This window comes from Oppia nitens, unplaced genomic scaffold (assembly GCF_028296485.1).
Source record: "Oppia nitens isolate AA-2021 unplaced genomic scaffold, nextdenovo-longstitch-racon4-pilon3 scaffold32_pilon_pilon_pilon, whole genome shotgun sequence".
Taxonomy (NCBI): domain Eukaryota; kingdom Metazoa; phylum Arthropoda; class Arachnida; order Sarcoptiformes; family Oppiidae; genus Oppia; species Oppia nitens.
This window is the reverse complement of record NW_026533213.1, coordinates 309,054-325,000: the sequence shown is the minus strand read 5'-3', so window position 1 is coordinate 325,000 and position 15,947 is coordinate 309,054. Positions and strand designations below refer to the sequence as shown.

At 21.7% G+C, this 15,947-nt stretch overlaps 3 protein-coding genes across 3 annotated transcripts in view; 2 read left to right on the top strand and 1 right to left on the bottom strand.

Annotated features, from left to right (window-relative positions):
* The window catches only part of LOC128956778 (gamma-aminobutyric acid receptor subunit beta-like), a 48,044-nt gene extending 38,284 nt beyond the window's left edge, over positions 1 to 9,760 (top strand). The window contains exons 6-9 of the mRNA XM_054302494.1: positions 7,490 to 7,648; positions 8,346 to 8,470; positions 8,806 to 9,162; positions 9,231 to 9,760. Coding sequence (XP_054158469.1) covers positions 7,490 to 7,648; positions 8,346 to 8,470; positions 8,806 to 9,162; positions 9,231 to 9,569 — 980 coding nt within the window. The 3' untranslated portion in view covers positions 9,570 to 9,760. The remainder of the gene's footprint in view (positions 1 to 7,489; positions 7,649 to 8,345; positions 8,471 to 8,805; positions 9,163 to 9,230) is intronic.
* A 1,672-nt stretch (positions 9,761 to 11,432) lies between these two features.
* LOC128956692 (mitochondrial amidoxime-reducing component 1-like) lies at positions 11,433 to 12,671 on the top strand. Its single transcript, XM_054302406.1, has 3 exons — positions 11,433 to 11,828; positions 11,863 to 12,114; positions 12,188 to 12,671. Exons 1-3 carry the CDS (start codon positions 11,475 to 11,477, stop codon positions 12,641 to 12,643), a joined length of 1,062 nt encoding a protein of 353 aa, XP_054158381.1. The 5' UTR covers positions 11,433 to 11,474; the 3' UTR covers positions 12,644 to 12,671.
* Positions 12,672 to 13,077: 406 nt separating this feature from the next.
* LOC128956777 (solute carrier family 28 member 3-like) lies at positions 13,078 to 15,540 on the bottom strand. Its single transcript, XM_054302492.1, has 9 exons — positions 15,428 to 15,540; positions 14,980 to 15,336; positions 14,595 to 14,873; positions 14,332 to 14,493; positions 13,983 to 14,248; positions 13,849 to 13,902; positions 13,640 to 13,754; positions 13,375 to 13,533; positions 13,078 to 13,288 (listed from the first exon to the last, which is right to left on the bottom strand). Exons 2-9 carry the CDS (start codon positions 15,037 to 15,039, stop codon positions 13,085 to 13,087), a joined length of 1,299 nt encoding a protein of 432 aa, XP_054158467.1. The 5' UTR covers positions 15,040 to 15,336; positions 15,428 to 15,540; the 3' UTR covers positions 13,078 to 13,084.
* Between the last annotated feature and the right edge of the window lie 407 nt (positions 15,541 to 15,947).

The window sequence follows — 15,947 nt, the reverse complement described above, 5'->3', positions numbered from 1 at the left end:
ATTCAATAATGTATTGAAATATTATTTGTTGTAAAGTAAATAAACTATTTATATACAGTATTATTATTAATGTTATAATATATATATAACATATAAAATCTAATAACTGATAAATTTACTTTTATTACAAACAATTTTAACATAAATATAGCTATTTTATTATAATGATATAGATATTAAATAAATATTTATTATATACTTTATTTAGGTAAACAAATATTTTTATAAATAATTTTTATTTTTAAATTTGTTTTGATTTTATATAATTTAAAAATTTACCGGTATATCAATATTAGTTTTAATTTTGAAAAATATGACTTAAAATAAACAATCAATAATAATTTATAATAATAATGATAACAATATAAATGTTTAATATAAAATTCACAAATACTTGACAATAATATCAATAATATAATATCAAAAAAATAATAATTGTAAACTAAAAGAGTTTTTATTTATAATATTAATAGTATAATATTTTGCATATATGAAAGTCTATGAAACTATAATATAATACAGTATTTATATATAGATTTTTTATATATAAAGAAAAAAATAAGTGATAAAAGATACTGAAAATAGAAATATTTTTTATAAATATTTATCGCAACTTAATATCATTTATTACAAACACAAAACTCACTGTTATATATATATATATAAACTTTAATACATTAATATTGTGTAAGTAATCCTATAGACAAACAATTCATGCAAACCACACACACACACAATGTGTTGTCAAAAAAAAATAATAGAAATTTTCTAAAATAATAAAAAAAATTCTATAAAAGTTTCCTAACAAAAATTTCWGTCCCTATTAGGATCTCCATGCTAATTTTGTTTATTTGTTAACTAATAACAAAATAAAATAATAATAATAATAATTAGAAAAATACTAACTAAAAAATAATTATTAGTAGTAGTATTTTAATTAATTTTYCAATAAAATAATAAAATATTTATTTAAAAAAWAATTATAATTAAATARTTATATTAATTTAATTATGTATATGAATCTCATTTGTTTAATAGTGTAGTGTAAAAAAAATAATTAGTATAATAATAATATCTATARATATGTGGAATCTTATAATTTAAAATAATAAATTAAAACTTCATAAGAAAATTTTTTTTAGTGAAATTTTATTAATAAATTTCTGTTTTTTACCATCTCTACACACAAAACATGTGATTATATATTGAAAGATATTATTATATATCTATATATATATATATATATATTGTTGAATACTAATACTRTTAAAGTTTTCAAATGAAATATCACAATAAATAAACAAATAATAAAAAGGGTATTACGAAAGTGTATTATTATTTTTGTTATTTGTATTTTTTTTTAAATAATATAATATATTCTTATATTTTTTTTAGTTTTTATTTTTATTGAAAATATATATTAATCTTTATATATAAAATATACAGTATTTATATTCAATAATATAATATATATATACAATAATTTATAAAAAAATAACATTTTTTGTATAGAATATATTTTTAAAAATAAAATGTACTAGATTGAATATTTTWTATTTTAATTAATTTTATAGATTAATTTTTTWAAAATAAATTATATATATATATATTTAATCTTATATTGTATATAATATTTATTTTCTATTCAAAAAATATTTGAAAATAATTACATAATGACAGTAAAAAATAGATATCGTTAGTATTATTAAAGTACATTAAAAGTCAATTTACTGTAAACAAGTTTATTAATATTTTTATTATTATTATTATTATATGATATTATATCAAAATTTAAATATAAACACTTAACAATTTTGTAGTAAATAKAAAATAAAATRTTTTTTTAAATAGTTTTTTCTTTTTTTAAAAATTTTATTTTATTTTGATATTATAAGTACTCTTTATATGATAGTATAGATTCTATACTGTTATGATATATATATATAAATTTATATACATAAGTATCACTAAAAAAATATATTTTTAAATAATTAACTTGAAAAWTTAATCATGCTTAAAAAAATACAGGTACTTTATAAAATCAAAATTGCACTTGTAGGTTTTTTTATAATGGTATAACTATTTTATTATTAGCTTAAAAAATTATATAATATTATTATTTTGTTGTCGTGAAAGATACCATAGTAGTAGTAGTAGTAGTAATATATTACCTTATAGTAGTCTAAACTAAATGCAAGTTTTATTGAGGCAATTTAATTAACAAGTGTGCACACAATAATAATAATAATAATAATAACAAAAAACAACCCCAATATAATATAATAGGACACAATTTAATATCGTTGGTGTGTATAATAAAAATTAATTGAATTGCAATTTATGGGTGTATATATACAGAATATACACTATAATACAGTTTACTATTTCAATATGTATTACTAGTGTTTTATTTTTTTGTTATATTATATATTTATATACTGTACTGTAGTGTCTTATTGTTAAAACACAYACACACACATATACACACACACACACACACACACACACATACACACACACACACACACACACACACACACACACACACACACATACACACACACACACACACACATCTACACACACACACACACACACACAATCTACCTTATAATATACAGTAAATAGTATAATATAATATAATTTAGTAATTTTTATTGTTTACAATTTTCTATACGATTAAACAAATTCAGTCTATTATTGTAGACTAGATTTATGATTACATTATTTTTATTATTATTATTATTATTATAAATATTATTATTTGATAATATATTATTAATGAATAAATTTAATAAAAATAAAAACATAAATTTGTTGTTGTTGTTGTATATTGCTAATATATATATAGCTAAAATTATTTTRTTTAATTTATGATTTTATTAAATTTATATTTTAATAACAATTTAAAAAAACTTTATACTGTAATTATTATTTWTAAAAAAAACAAATATTATTAAATATATCATTAATTCTAAAATAACTATAAAAAATCATTATTATTATTATTTCTAGAATAAGTTATTTTTAAAAATAATAATTTTTATTAAATACAAGTTTAATTTCACAATATTATTTTATTACAATTATTATTATTAGATATTTATTTATTTATTTACTGTATKTGTGTGTGTGTGATTGCAATTTATATTAATTGCATATAAAAATAAATATACTGTATATATTTTATACTAAAAAAAACAAAACAAAAAAATTTATATCCAGTATATCTATATATCTATTGTGTACTTCAAAAAAACATATATAATTTGAGTGTTAAAAGCATTTTCTTGTCGCATGTGGTTTGGGTATAACCAAACACATCGATAACCTTTAAAACAAAACTAAACTAAAACAAAACTGTTTAACTGACTAAATACAGTATATACTGTATATAAAACTATATATATATATATATATATATATAAAACACTAATATAAATAAATACATTATTACAGAATATATATAACAAATAAGTTATATTTTTATTTTTTATTTTATTTATAAWTTTTTTTTATAYTCTCAGAGAATTGTTTTTTTTCAAGAGATTATAGAAATTGTTATAAWAATAATAATAATAATTTAAATAAATATAACAGATTCAATATATTAATAAAAAAATATTATATTAAATTAACTGATAATTATAATTAACAGTATTATTATTTTTTTTATATACATTAGATTAATGTTAATGTTGTTGTACTGTATAATAAAATCAGTTAAATAATGATAATTTTATTTATATTATTAGTATTAGTAGTATTATTAGACAACTATTTAAATATAAACAGTATATTTTGCATACAATATTTTACTAAATATCATTATTTATTATTTATAACTARAAATATATATATATATAAGTAACTAATATCTTAAAGGCTTTTAAAAATATATAGTTTGTATATAATATTAATACATAAATATCAWATATAAAAAATGTTTTTTGATTTAAACATTACAATATATAGTTCAAATAGTATTGATTATATATATTTTTTTGTTGCAAATAATAAAGTATTATTCCGGTATTTAAATAAATAATATATTTTTTTTAAATTTCAAAAAATATTATGAAATGTACAGATTCTCTGAACAAAAAATAAAATAAAATAAATTTACATATTTTACTATAATATACAATATATTTTGTTAAAATAATTAATGTAAYACAGTATATATCATATATATATATGGATATAAAAAATACTATAAGTTTTCTAAGTTTTCTATTATTAATACATTATTATTTTATTTTTGCTATTTTTGCCAATAGGTATATAAAATATTAGTTTTTTTTGATATACAGTATATTTTGTATAATAATAATATTAATAAAAATTTTGTATATCACAAAAATAACATGATGTTTAATAATGTAAAATAATTATTGTCTATATTTTACATTGGATTTATTTTTTATATCTTTTTTTCGATAAAAACATTAGTTATTTTTATAGTGTTTATTAAAAATATTTAAAAAATGATATTAAACAATAAAATACTACAATATATTAAATRTTTATATTTAAATTTGAAAATATTAACATTAATGTTAATTTAAATTGATAGAAAAAATTATGATAAAYTTAATATTATAAAAATGTATAATTATATAAATTAATTTTTATAAAAATATATTATAATTTAAGATAATATAATATTTATTTTTTTTAGTTTATATATAATAGACATTACAGTTTCATTGTATTAACAAATATTGTTTGATTTTTTAAATATATATATATACATAAAATGTTTATTTAATGATTATGTTATGTAAAGTATTAAATTATGAATATATAATATAATATTTTTTGTATAATAAAATATTTAAAAAAATAAATACATATTTAATATACTATTATACAGTATAATACAGTGTATACGTACTCATGTTATAATGCAATTTGAAAGTTTTCAAGGGATCAAAATGTTATTTTTAGAAACAAACAATTTGTATATAATATATACAATATATATATAGTTTGCAACAAAAAAAAATAATAGTTACGAAAAAAACACATTTCATATATATATATATAATATTAAATCCAATATATATATATATTATAATAAATAATATACAGGTATATAYTGTACTAATATCTGTATATAAAAATATTTGTTATTAAATTTGTATAATATTTTTTGGTTACAAAACTATTTTTTATTTAATAAAATATATTGTAGTATATTTTGATTAGAAAAATTTAGTTTTTTTATGTACATATATATATTAATTTATTTATTCAAAATATAATTTATTTAATTTATATAATTTATTATTATTATTTTTTTTGTTGGTAAAAGTAATATAAATATTATTGCGTTAAAAAGTCAATTTAATATAACAATAAATTTGATTATTATGATGATGATGATGATGATTGCTATTATTTTTTTATTATTATTATAAAATTTTAATTTAATAACTATAGTTGCTAAAAAATATAATTTCTATAAAATCTAAAATACAACAAAATACAAATCTATACTATTTATTCAAAAAATATACTTTTAATGTTTAATAAAATATTAAATAATTTATGATTAATTTAAGTCAAAWTTTTCTGTGATTTATGAGAAATATATACAACAACAACAAAAATWATAAAATTATCAAAATATTTTCATCCATTATAATATATTTATTAATATTATATGTTAAATATTTTTGCAAATATTATCAAATTTATACCTAAGCTTTATGTTAATGTTATTTTAAAAACATAATGTTTTATATTTATTAAAAAAAAAAAATTTATAATATTATATATATATATTTTATTAGCATTTTTAATATGTTTATAAAAATCATATTATTAGTACTAATACTAATGGCMTATAAATATCAATATATTGTAAAAATATTTTTTTCGTATTTTTCAATTATTCAAATCATATATTTGTGTCATTTAAAAGTCATATACTATAATACCGGTACTATATTTTTATGTATTAATATATTAAAAAATTTTATGCAAATTTTAATATATTTATTTTTTTTATTATTATAATTATTTATATACAGTATATTATAGCATATTAAATTTGAATAAATGAAATTATTAAAATAAATGTTATTTTTTATTTTAAAAAAAATAATAAATATAAATACATTAAAAGATTTTCTGAAGTAAAAATCGTAAAGAAAAATATTATATTTAAATACATTAATCTTTTTTTATATATATATTTATTTTGTTGTTATTGTTGGAAAAAAGTAAAGTTTTATTTTTTTATTTTATATTTATTTTTAATTTTATTTACATACATTTTCTATAAGCTAAATGTAATACCAATACTTTACTAGTTTTAGTATATTTATTATACAATACTTTATGTTGTTATATACTGTATAAATATATTGTACTGTATGTATATATATATATATAATATTTTTAATACAAACAAATATACAGTAAGTATATGTACTATATATGAAATGTACATTCATAAAAAACTTTTTAAATAAAAGATTTTTTTAAAAATTTGTTATAAAAATATCTTTTCAATTTAATATATTTTAAAAAAAGATAACATATAAACAGTATATGTATGAAAAAAAATAAATAATTTAATATTGAATTTACATTGAAAAAGATAAACATTGTATTATTATGTATTATATATAAGTTATATAATCTAACGATATATTTATATACTCTACTGTATATATAATGTTTTTCAACTCTCTCTCTCTCTCTCTCTCTCTCTCTCTCTCTCTTTATTATCWAACCAATATAATGACATATAATTTAAAGCAATACTTGAAAAAAAATTATATTTGTGATATTATATAATATAGCTTATTTTCTGTATATACTATAAAAAAAACTTTATAATATTATAATACAAAAATAACATAAAAAAATTATATATATTATATACTGGAAAATTGTATTGAACTCTTATTTAGTATTTGTATATTCTGTAAAAAATATTATTATATTATATATCATATTATATTTATAAAGTTGAATTGATCTATCATTTCAACATTATTTATACACACAAATATTTTACTTTCACAAATGTTTTTTAATATTACTCAAACACACACACACACACACACACACACATACATACATACTCACACACATAAATACAAACATATTTACATACACACATACATACACACATACATACATACATACATACTCACACACACACACACACACAAACACACACATAAAAGCATACATACAGTCACACAMATAAACACATACATACACACACACTCACACGCATTTACTTTTATATCATATATTAATAAACATGTTTAAAAAAATTTGTAATAAAATGCAAACCATAAAAAAATTATAATATTATTATAGACTAAAAAATCAACAACAAATTGATTTCTAATATAAGATATAATTTTGATTATTTTTTGTTGTTGATTATTAGTTTTACCAGTTTAATTTGAATTAATTAATTAAAAATTTTAATTTTATCATTTTATTTTTWTTATTATAATAGATGGTTATTCAATGTCTGACATACAGTACAAGTGGGGAATGGGTGACTGCGGCGAGTCGTGCAACGAACTGGCCGTAGGTATGTCCTCATCGCTAGAGTTACCGCAGTTCAAAGTCAAAGGTCACAATCAAAAGAAAAAAATTGAATTCCTGAGCACCGGTATGTAAATTATTGATTTAGTTTTATTAATATATATATATATATTTTCATTGTCTATGTAAAAGTTTTTAATTATTAATTTATTATTTTGTTAGTTAATAAATAAAAWCTAGACATTAAAATCTAAGCCTAGATATAAATAWTTTTAAAAAAATAATACATGAAATACTGTGTATATATTATGTATTTATTATAATAAACATTTTTATTAATAATATGCATATGAAATATACTCTTTAGTAAAACTAAAGTAATAATTAATTATACATTAGATAATACAGTAGACGTACTGTAATAGTGATGTTTTTTAGTATACTGTATGTTATATAATAATCTTATATTAAATAATTAATTACAATGTTTTAATAATAATAATAATACTACTACTACTAATAATAATAACACAGTGTAATTAAGTTAGCATTAAATTAGCATAATAAATTATTAATAATTCATATTATTTTTGTATACCATAATTTTTTATAGATAATTTATTTAAATATTTTTAATAAACAAACAAATTGTAAATTATTTTTTTTACAATATATTCATTATAAAAAATTTAGTAATTTTTATAAACTATTTCACTGTATTTTATTACTATTACTAATAACTATTTATTTTTTTTAATAAAAACAAATAGTTTTTATTAAAATTAAAATTATTATTTAATTTATTATTTTTTAAATTTACMAAGGTAATTATTCGCGATTGGTTTGCGAGATCGAGTTTGTCCGGTCAATGGGTTACTATTTAATACAGATCTATATACCCGCCAGTCTTATAGTTATCATATCGTGGGTATCGTTTTGGTTGCATAGGGTATGTATACATTCACCCAGTTATCTACCCAAAYATATGACACCCTCGCACACACACACACACACACACACACACATACATACACAGACATAATATATACATACACACACATCGCACACACACACACACACAGAAACAATATAATAACTCTCTCTCTCTCTCTCTCTCTTTGATATATATCCTATATATTATATATGGTACACATACACATACACCAACCAACCAACACACACACATATATATACACACACAGAAACTAATATAATCTCTCTCTCTCTCGCTCTCTAATATATATCCTATATATTATATATGGTATGCTAACCAACCAACACCAGAACGCCAGTCCCGCTCGGGTACAACTGGGCGTCACAACAGTGCTAACAATGACAACCCTGATGTCATCGACTAATGCCGCTATGCCTAAGATATCATATATCAAATCAATTGACGTATTTCTCGGCACTTGTTTTGTTATGGTATTTGCCGCCCTAYTGGAGTACGCCACTGTCGGCTATATGGGCAAACGTATAGCCATGCGCAAGTCCCGYAGCCAACAGTTGGCCAAATATCTGGCCGAACATCGCCAAAAATGTATAGCCGCCTCAATCGATAGCGGTCTGGAACCGCCCATCAGGACATCGTTGTATACAAATCCATGTATACCGGCACCGAAAGGTGTCACACATGTGCCGGTAAGTGATGGGTGGGKTGGGTAGGTGGWGGTGTGGTTATACTGTAATAATTTGTTTTGTTTGTTTAGGAGGTTCGCTACCGAATATCTGGYGGCTCGCGKACACTGACCCGTACGCCATCGTACAAAGCAAACAAACAAATGCAGGCACAGGACGGCGATCTYGAGCTSAGTGGYGCCGATGCCGAAGCGGTAACACCGTCGACACCCACCCAACTGACACCGTTTAGGGGTCCGAAAAATCCGAACACCCTGTTCGGTGTCTGTCCATCCGATATTGACAAATATTCCCGAGTAGTGTTTCCCGTTTGTTTCCTATGCTTTAATCTAATGTACTGGATCATTTATATGCATATCAGCGATTTTCTACTAGAGGAGTCGTCGGGCGATAAAGAAGGTGCTACGTAGCTTTCGTAGTCATTGCTTGAGTAGGTATGTGTGTGTGTGTGTGGAATGGGTGGGTGTAATGTAGGTGTATGGGTGTGCGTGTATATTAGGAACACCTCTATTACCYACCATTCTCCATGAACATTATGATCATCATCATCACCGGCGTACACCTCTATTAGTGCAGTAATAAATGATKAATTATTATACTGATATGGAAACGTAATTTATTAAATTAAAATTTAATAATAATAATAATAAAAATTATTATTATTATTATTAATATAGCTGTAAATAATAATATTTAACATAATGTTACATATGTTTAAATATGTAATTTAAAAAAWTTTTTATACTAATATATTATAATAAAAATTATATATATWKATATATATATATATGATACTATATTATACACTATTTGAAAACATTTTGAAAACAAACAATTTGTATAATACACTATTAATATTATATATTGATTTATATATATAACTATATATATATTGTAAATAAATTATATATTCAATAATTGATACAATATTTATAATTAATTTATATGCCTATTATAATGATACAGAATATTATTATTGTTATATATATATCTATTAATATATGATTGATATTATTTGTTAAATTATATTAATGTTTTTTAATAAAAATTATTGTTAGTTAAAAACATTGTTATTTTGTTGTTAAAGAGTATTAATGTATTGAATAATTACAATTAAATGTTAATTGTTTAATAATTGTGTAATCTATAATAATTTATTTCATATATATATATATATATTTTTGAGAAAAAAATGTTAATTATTATAATTTATTATTATTATTATTATTATTATAAAAGCACGTTATATAAAGTCAAAAAATTAATTGTAATATATTAATAAAAAAAACTTTTATTGATARAAAAAAATTAATTAATTAATTTACATTTATTGATTATCTGATTATTGATAAAATTATTAATTATTTTAAATAATAATAATATTAAAAATTATTGACGTCAATTGATAATTTAMAAAACAATTATAGTATWATATTATTTATTATAATTTAAATGTTATTAATTTTTTCTATTTTACARTTACTATTGATTTGTTAATTATGTTTTTTTGCAATTATTTTTGAAAAAAACATATTTATTTTAGTTGAAAACATTTTATTTAAAAAAAAACTGAAATTAATAGTTATAAATAAATTTCTATTTTTCCAACTATTTTAYAACAAATTTTTTTTTTGAAAATAATAAATGTAAGCTAAAAGTTGTTTTGTATAATTATATATAAAAATAATAATTTAGCTAATAGTTACTATTGATTTAGTTTTTAAAAATATTTATCACTATTTTAATATATAAAAATAAAACACATAATATACACAGAAATTCATTWAATTAAAAAAATWATAATTACTGATATCATATAACATAAACAAATTATAATAGGTYTGTAAATATGTCTATAATATAAATATAATAAAATAAAATAAAAATAAGTCTAAAAGTTATTTACATTTATTCAAATCAACAAAATTACAAAATCAATCAGTTTTACTAATTAWTAWTAATAATAATCTTWTTRATATTTTATTATTATCAAAWATATTTTTTTTTCAGTKAATGATTAATAAAAATAATACTAAATTGAATGATTTTAWTAATTTTGTTTTTTGTGTAAAAATGTTTTTAAAGAAAAAATATTTTTTWTAAAAAAATGATGATTCATATAATAATTATTATACAGTAATAATCATTTCGTTGTAATAAACATTTTATTATAGTTATTATTAATATATTWATTAATAAGTATTTTTATYACAATTTTTTCTTATTATTAATAGTTTTTTTCAAATTGAGTACAAATTTTAGTTTTCATATAAAACWTTTAAAAACAATTAATTAATAATTACTAGTATTTATAAATGACTTCTAATAAGTCAATAATATTGACAACWGTTGTATTGTTTGGCATAACTGCCGGTACTTTACTATATGTTTTCAAACTACGTGGCCATCGACGACGTCGACAACAACAACAACGTGTGGCCAGAGTTAGCAAATTGATTATATATCCAATTAAATCGTTGCCCGGCATTGAAGTATCTGAGCTSAAAATCACCCGTACGGGTGTCGAATGGGGTCCACTCCGRGACAGGTCGTGGGTATTGGTCAACAAAAAGGGTACAGTAGTTACCCTACGACAGGAACCGACACTGGCTTTGTTAAGACTGTCGATGACGATGATGATCGACAATGGCGACAACGACGCTATGGATTGATGGACCCGATGATGATATGCCGACATTGAAGTTACCGGTGGCRGCCGSCGGCGGTAATAGYGAACCAACAACAACAACAACAAAAAGTCCCGAAACAATTACAGTCTTTCAGCCGACCGATGGCTGGGATTGTGGTCCCGAAGTGGCCAAATGGTTCAATCGMTATCTAAACAAACCATCGGATTATTACCGACTAATGCAACACTCGATAGCCGAYTGTCGTCTCAGAGACGGTTCGGTTATCGTCGATAACAATAGAGTTGTCGAATCAAATGATTATCCGGTTTGTGATAATTAACTTTTTTCTTAAATTATCMAAAAAATTAATTATTATTATTATTTTTAAAAAATTATAGATAATCTACCATGATGAAGCACCTATACTGGTTATTACACAACAATCTATTGATAAATTAAATGCTAAACTTGMRGAAAATAATGATTTASYACTAGAGTCGCCAACAAGTGTTGTTGTTGTTAGCTATAAAAATTTTAGGCCAAACATTTTGCTGGATAATTGTCARTCAGCTCATGTAGAGGACAGTTGGTCACTCATTGATATTAATGGCTGTCGATTAGTTGGTTTATTACAATGTAAACGATGTACTATAACTACTATTAATCAGACGGCTGTCCCGTTAGCTAAATTCAAGGGTAACGAACCGTTGACTACAATGAAATCCTATCGATTGATGGCCGACCAACAGTTACGGGACAACTATTACGGTAAGACACCGATGTTTGGCATGTATTTCGGTATCAAAAGTGTCGGTCAAATTGCTTTATGCGATTGGGTTGAGTCGGTCTATTAAACATAGTTTTTTTAAATAAATATTTAAACCGTATATAAATAAAATATTGTTTTAATTGATACTAAAAAATTAATTTTTTCAATAATTTATAACTAATTAATTAATATTATTTTTTAAAAATAAATTTAACATTTAATTGTATCTTGATAAATTAATATACTTTATATTTAATAGTTAAATAAATAACACAAAAAGTTTATTAATTATCAATATATTTAAAAAAATAAAAATTTATATCTATGTATATTATATTTATTATATATAAAAATAAATAATAAAATTTATTGTTTTTACTCTAATTAATGAATTAATTTCTATATTAACTAAACTTAAAATTATTAAGTAAACTAATTAAATATATATATTATACAAGTATTGAACTATTATTATATTATTAATGTAAAAAAATTATTTATCAATTTTATAAACTGGTATATATTATTAAATACTAGATGTCAATAGGCCGGCAATACAGGCATTCATAAAGCAAACAATAGAGCCGGCAATCATAGCCCTGAGCGCCAGTGGWGCCAAATCGGACTTACGGTCCGGTGCCAGTGCCGTCARTGTGGCCAACATTATGCCGATTGATCCGAAATTAGAGAAACCACACAATGCATAGGTGGCCACTGTTTGGGCTCTTTTCTGTATATATATAAAAACCAACAAAAAAATCATCAAAAGTTTATTATTAAACACATTATTAGATTTAAAAAAAGTAAATGACTGACTGATATGTCACCCGTTTTGATCATTACTGACAGCTCCTGATAGGCAACAAATTCGTTGATTACGGTTTTCAAACCGATTAGTTTGGCCACTCTATCGCATTCGTGCCATTCAATRCCCATCATCAATGCCAATGGTATAAATAATTTTGATAAAATAAACTATTAGGTTAAAATAAWAWAAAATAAATATATATAAAACATTTTCAAYAACAAAAATAAAATAAAATTAAAATAAATATATATATATTTTTTTTAATTAACAAACTTTAAAACTAAGCTCYGGATAGTCAACCAGTGAACCAAACCATGAGATAATAGTATCGAGAAATCGTATGAATGCTAATATAGCTATCAAATTGGCTAATATAAAGGCTATTAGTCTAAAATWAAATTAATWATTATTATTTAGCATTATTTTTATTTAAAAAAAACTAAATTACAAAATAATTTAWTTTTTAAATAAATAGATATTACTTTACACCCAATGAGGCGCCGTTAGATCCCGCTTCCAGTGGACTACTCTCAGTGCTAATCATACATACAGTAATAATAATAYAGTAGTTAATTAAAAAAAACATAATTTTCTAAATAATAATAATAATAAAAACCTATTTTCAATAGTAATGGTATTGCCGTCAGTAGTWGTAGTAGTCCTGCTTTSTTCGGTCTCCGGATAGATAAGCTTGGAAAAGGCCAGACCTGCCGGTGCCGACATTAGACTGGCCGATAACAAATATTTGGCACTAATACCAAAGTTTATATAGGCAGCCATCACTGAGCCGGCAATTGTGGCATAACTGCAGGTCATTATCGTATGAAACTCGGATTTTGTTAGCACCGGCAGATAGGGTCTGATGACTATAGGAGCTTCACTCTATGGATAGGAGAGGGGGAAAAACAAAATAGTTAGTTAATACTGTTAGTTATCAGATATATAAGTATAAGATATTTAAATACCATTCCCACAAAAATCGTAGCCCAAGCGTACATGGATTCGCAAGCGGTTACACCTATTGTCCATTGCAATAGCCAACCGGCCTTAACTATCATAACCTGCATTATGCCATAGTAGTAGAGTATTGATACGAAAAAACTAATAAATATGACCACTGGCATCACCTGGTTCATATATAAATTTTAAGAGGACAGGTATGTATATAAAACATAAAATAACAATAATATTAGTATATTATTAAACAACTTTACACAAAAAAACTAACTTTAAATGCAAACAACGATGCCTGCACTGGTAGTGTCGAAGTTAGTAGGTCAGTTGTGCCATTATTGAAGGTAACRTTRCCCTGTAGGCTACCGGTGACCAGATAGCCGAATACAAACTCGGAACCGGCATCAGTAAAGTCGAGAAAAGTTATTGTTTTATCGCCCAAACATTGAAACAGTTGTCGGCCAAACTGCCACCTGATTATTAGCAGACCGAACAGGAACTGTAGATAAAATCCACGCAATACCTGTGACCACTGGACATGTCGTCTATGTTTCTGTATATTGTGTTTGTAGGGGTGGGGTGGGTGTGAGAGGGGAGGTGATAGAAATACAGCAATTAGTATAGAAATACTAGAATATTCTGTATACACAAAAAAATACCGAAAATACATAACCAATCAATATGTAGGCCAACAGTCCGCCACCGGATGCCAGTCTCATTGGTTCGCCTAATGAATCCCATATGACAAACCCCAGGGCACCGGCTATAGCCACAAACCATACTAGTTTGCTGGCGTGTTGTCGTATCAGAAAACAACACGTGCCACGTGTTTGTGKTGTTGTTGTTGYWGTAGTTTTTGTTATATAAAAATYAACTAATTTTTTGTATAGTGGTTTCAGTAGATGTTTCTTAAGTATAGTAAAATAGAGGCCAATTATATAGACTATAATAGTCAATACTAGTAGCAGCCGTACCCCRTAGCAATAGGCACCGGCCGTACAGGTGCTACATATAGTCTAWATAAYATAATAAATATATTTATTTTATTAAAAAAAACAAAAAATGTTCAAGATTATTTATTTTTTAAAAAWAATAAATATATTATACCTGTTTATTCCATGTAATATATATGGCAAATGCTAGATAAATATTGTAGGCTAAAAACGGTATCAATAATAGCCATTTGCGATATTTTTGTACWGTTTTTAGCAATAGTTGTAATGTTTTACTATTATTATTATTATTAGTAGTTTTATTATTATTATTATTAGTTATATTAGTTTCATTATTATTATTATTAGTTTCATTAATAACTAAACTATTAATTTCATTAACTAATAGATTATGTGTTATTGTTGTTGTATTATGAATATTATCATTACTATTATTATTATTATTAATATTACTAGAAGTTTCCATTTTTATAAACTTTAATTTGACAAAAATGTGCCAAGGTAATTTATGTATGTATTTTTTTATTAACTATWACTATAATAAATTATTATTATTATAAATATTATTATAATACAGTACAATGTAATATTAATACGTGATAAACATGATATGTGATTTTTGTTTAATATGTTTTAAATTACTTATAAATATRAAKTAATTAATTAAGTTTTAT